Here is a 3500-nt window from a genome sequence, read left to right on the forward strand (position 1 = left end):
TTATTCCATTTTTATTAATATTTTTCAAGTAAACGCAGTAATGTTCAACTACAACTGCTTAGTCACTTGTGAAGTTTGACAGCACTTATCTATAATGCCGAAATACAAAATATCAACCACAGTTGAGTTGAAAACTTCTGACTGCAGGTATACATACTTATAAGTGAAGTGCAACGCGAAGAGATGTTTTTGTAAACATAAAGCGACCGTCTAAGTGTGAAATTTTCGAAAAAAAAAAATAGATTTTTTTGTTGCATTATCGGTTGTATACACTGTAATAAACATTCTCTCAAATTTTGAACACGAAATTCAAATTATTCTGGTCACTACAGCGTTTCTTGTAGAAAGAGAACGGAGTATGGAACGCCACAACTCCAACCTTTAAACACGTTTTTCTCAGAATGGTGTTTTTCAAAACGGTTTCCACTCTCAAGGAAACGTTTTGAAGATTTAAAGACATCGTACAGGACCTTTTTCCTTTATGTGTATTTTCCACAATTTATTTAACTATTCTACATCCAATAAATACAACGTAAAAAAACATTTTGTATTTCTCATGATTGTATTTATTAAAAAAAAAAACCCAAGTAGTTAATTTCAACATTAAAAAAAGTCGCGAAAATCAGTGATTTTCGGAGGGTCACACTGAAACGATCCCTTAAATAATAAATGCTAATCCTATTTAGAAAAGGTAACTACATAACAAAATAAATAAATAAAAAAAATATACGCAACTTATATCATCCAAAAACATTCGTAACTTTATTTATTTGGTTCATAGCATACAAATACAGTATGTCAACTATTTGATCACATACATTTCCAAAAACATTATATTTTGTTCTTTTTTATTTAAACAAACTTTTGAATAAAAGGGATAAGTTCACTAAGTAGGCCTATGCAAGAACAGTTAGTAAGTGCGAAATTACCCAAAATGTGCCGTTACTTTTTAGAGAATATTTACAAATGTAGGCAAAGGCATGTGATCAATTAGTAGACTTTGTGAAGTAAATGGGTATTGATCGCCGTAATATTGCTCTGAGATTCAAGAATTTCTTTTGATTCTTTCAATAATAGTTGTGGAATCGTTATATTCTTGTTTCTAGTAAAAGGTGAGTTTTTTTATTGTTTTTCTTTTCATTTTCTTAAGTTTGGCTTGACTATAGATGAAAAAACTGAGTGCAACAAAAATGGACGAAATCAAAAGGCTTATTCATTTAAACACAACGCATAGAGAAATTGCAAGACTCGTTGGTGTTTCTGTAGGCGTGATTTCAAAAATAAGACAATCAATGAGCCCATTATGTGTAAAAAAACACTCCTGGACGAAAGCCAATTTTGAATGCCACCCTGGAAAGACGCATTGTTAGGCAGATAAAGTTTGGTGTGCATGAGAATGCCAGCCAAATCAGACGTGATCTCTCCCATAGGGATGGAGTAAATGTAACAACTGAAGCTATAAGGAAGAAATTGCGGAAAAACGGATTCCACGGACGTGTCAAAGTTAAAAAAAACCACTCTTGACAAAACGACACCGTAAATTGAGACTCCAATTTGCAAAAAAATATAAAACTTACACCCAAAATGACTGGATGCGAGTCATATGGTCCGACGAGACAAAAATAAACCGTCTGGGAAAAGATGGGCGCCAATGGATTTGGAGGAAACCCCGAGAACCTTTGACAAGCCGTATTGTTCAACCAACGGTCAAGTTTGGAGGCGGTAATGTGATGATGTGGGGGTGTATGAGGATGGAGGGGGTAGGAGAGTGCGTAAGAGTTGCCGGACGAATGGATGCCAACCAATATGTCGATATCCTTCAACAAGGTTTGTGCAAGAGTCTGGAAGTGTGGGGCAAGAATGTGTCGGACGTCATCTTCCAGCAAGATAATGATCCGAAACACACTTCTCGTGTAGCTAAAGCTTGGCTCCAAAACAACGGTTTTGAAGTACTCGACTGGCCCCCTCAATCGCCAGACCTCAACCCAATCGAACATGCTTGGGTTGAGGTCAAGCGTGCGATTTCTGATGACCAAAGTGAGTGTCAAAATCTAGACGATTTATGGCAGAAGGCTAAAAATTCCTGGCAAAATATTAGCGGAGATTTTTGTAGAAAGGTGGTCGAGTCCATGCCCAAACGAATTGAGGCAGTAATCAAAGCAAAAGGGGGTCATATTAAGTATTAAGTAAAAAAAATCGTTTATGTCAACCAATTGATCAAATGTGCAGCGGAGACATTTTTTAAAATTCTGTAAAATCTAGCAAGTGTTTGAAAAACAAATGTGTTAATTTTATTTTATTACTTTTAATTGTTTTGTATATAAAATGAAATTGGATTGTCATTATAAATAAAAAAGTTGCAAACAAAAACCTTTTTCTGATACCCAGGTGTGATCAAATAGTTGACATACTGTATGTACATATACATCATATATTCATACTTCATATTCAATAAAGAAAATTTATTTACATATACATACGTAGATTAACAAATTTTATTTTTAAACGGTTTTTAAAAATGGCCTCTTAGTTTATGCTTATAGAATTAATAGAGTTTGTGTCTTATTACATTTAAGTAGAATCATTCTACGTTTAAATAGGATGCAAATATTTGGTATTCATTTAATTTAGATAATTCTATATTTTAAAAATGACAAATTATTTGATGCAACAAAAAATATTTTACAGCAATATTTGTTCTAAATTGCAATATATTAAAATACTTAATAAAAATAATACGTCGAAGGTTAATACCATTTTACGAACTAGTTCAGTTTGCCTTGTTCTAAAAACACAAATTTTATACCAACGAATGCACATAAAATAAATGACGTTGTTTTCATTATTTCATGTAAATAGAGGATTATTTTCAATATGTTGTAAATATATGCAAAATTGTTCTTTAAATTTTTGTAAAATTAGGTTTTATGTTTTGAGTCCTCGCTGATGACGTTTGACACGAGCGTATGGACCTACAGCAGGATCGGTAACAAAATCATAAAGTACTCGTGACCAGCTCGTATGTTGGGGCATTGTATCGTAAAATTCGGGAGCGATGCGTTTTACATCAGGCAGCCTCGAACCTGGAACAGCAGGAAAATCGTGATGTTCGTTATGATATCCCACGTTAAATGTTATCCAATTCAGAGGTCCATAATATGAGTATGTTTCGAAACCTTTTGCGAACATATAGTGCTCCGAAATAAAATGTCCGGCCACAGGATGTAAACCCATTGCCAGTATAGAACCGATCACTAAATAAGCTAGTGCTTTCCATCCGAAGAAATAAACGACAAATGTGTTAAAAATAAGCTGAATAATAGTGTTGATAATTTCAAGTCCGGTGGGTGGTTTTGGATTTATGACTAATGGTCGAAATATGTAGAAAAATGGTTGTAAACAAACCCAAACAAACTTTCCAAAAGTTGTATCAAACAGCTTAGCCTCCAATAAAGTAGGAATATCGGTATCTATACCCTCGTCTCCTTGGTATCTGTAAA

The 3500-nt window shown here is 33.8% G+C and overlaps 1 protein-coding gene across 1 annotated transcript in view; it reads right to left on the reverse strand.

The window, feature by feature from the left end:
- Positions 1-735: 735 nt before the first annotated feature.
- The window catches only part of LOC105226394 (sphingolipid delta(4)-desaturase DES1), a 56744-nt gene continuing 53979 nt past the window's right edge, over positions 736-3500 (reverse strand). The window contains exon 2 of the mRNA XM_049446062.1: positions 736-3493. Coding sequence (XP_049302019.1) covers positions 2926-3493 — 568 coding nt within the window. The 3' untranslated portion in view covers positions 736-2925. The remainder of the gene's footprint in view (positions 3494-3500) is intronic.

Source organism: Bactrocera dorsalis, chromosome 1 (assembly GCF_023373825.1).
Source record: "Bactrocera dorsalis isolate Fly_Bdor chromosome 1, ASM2337382v1, whole genome shotgun sequence".
In the NCBI taxonomy this organism is placed as follows: domain Eukaryota; kingdom Metazoa; phylum Arthropoda; class Insecta; order Diptera; family Tephritidae; genus Bactrocera; species Bactrocera dorsalis.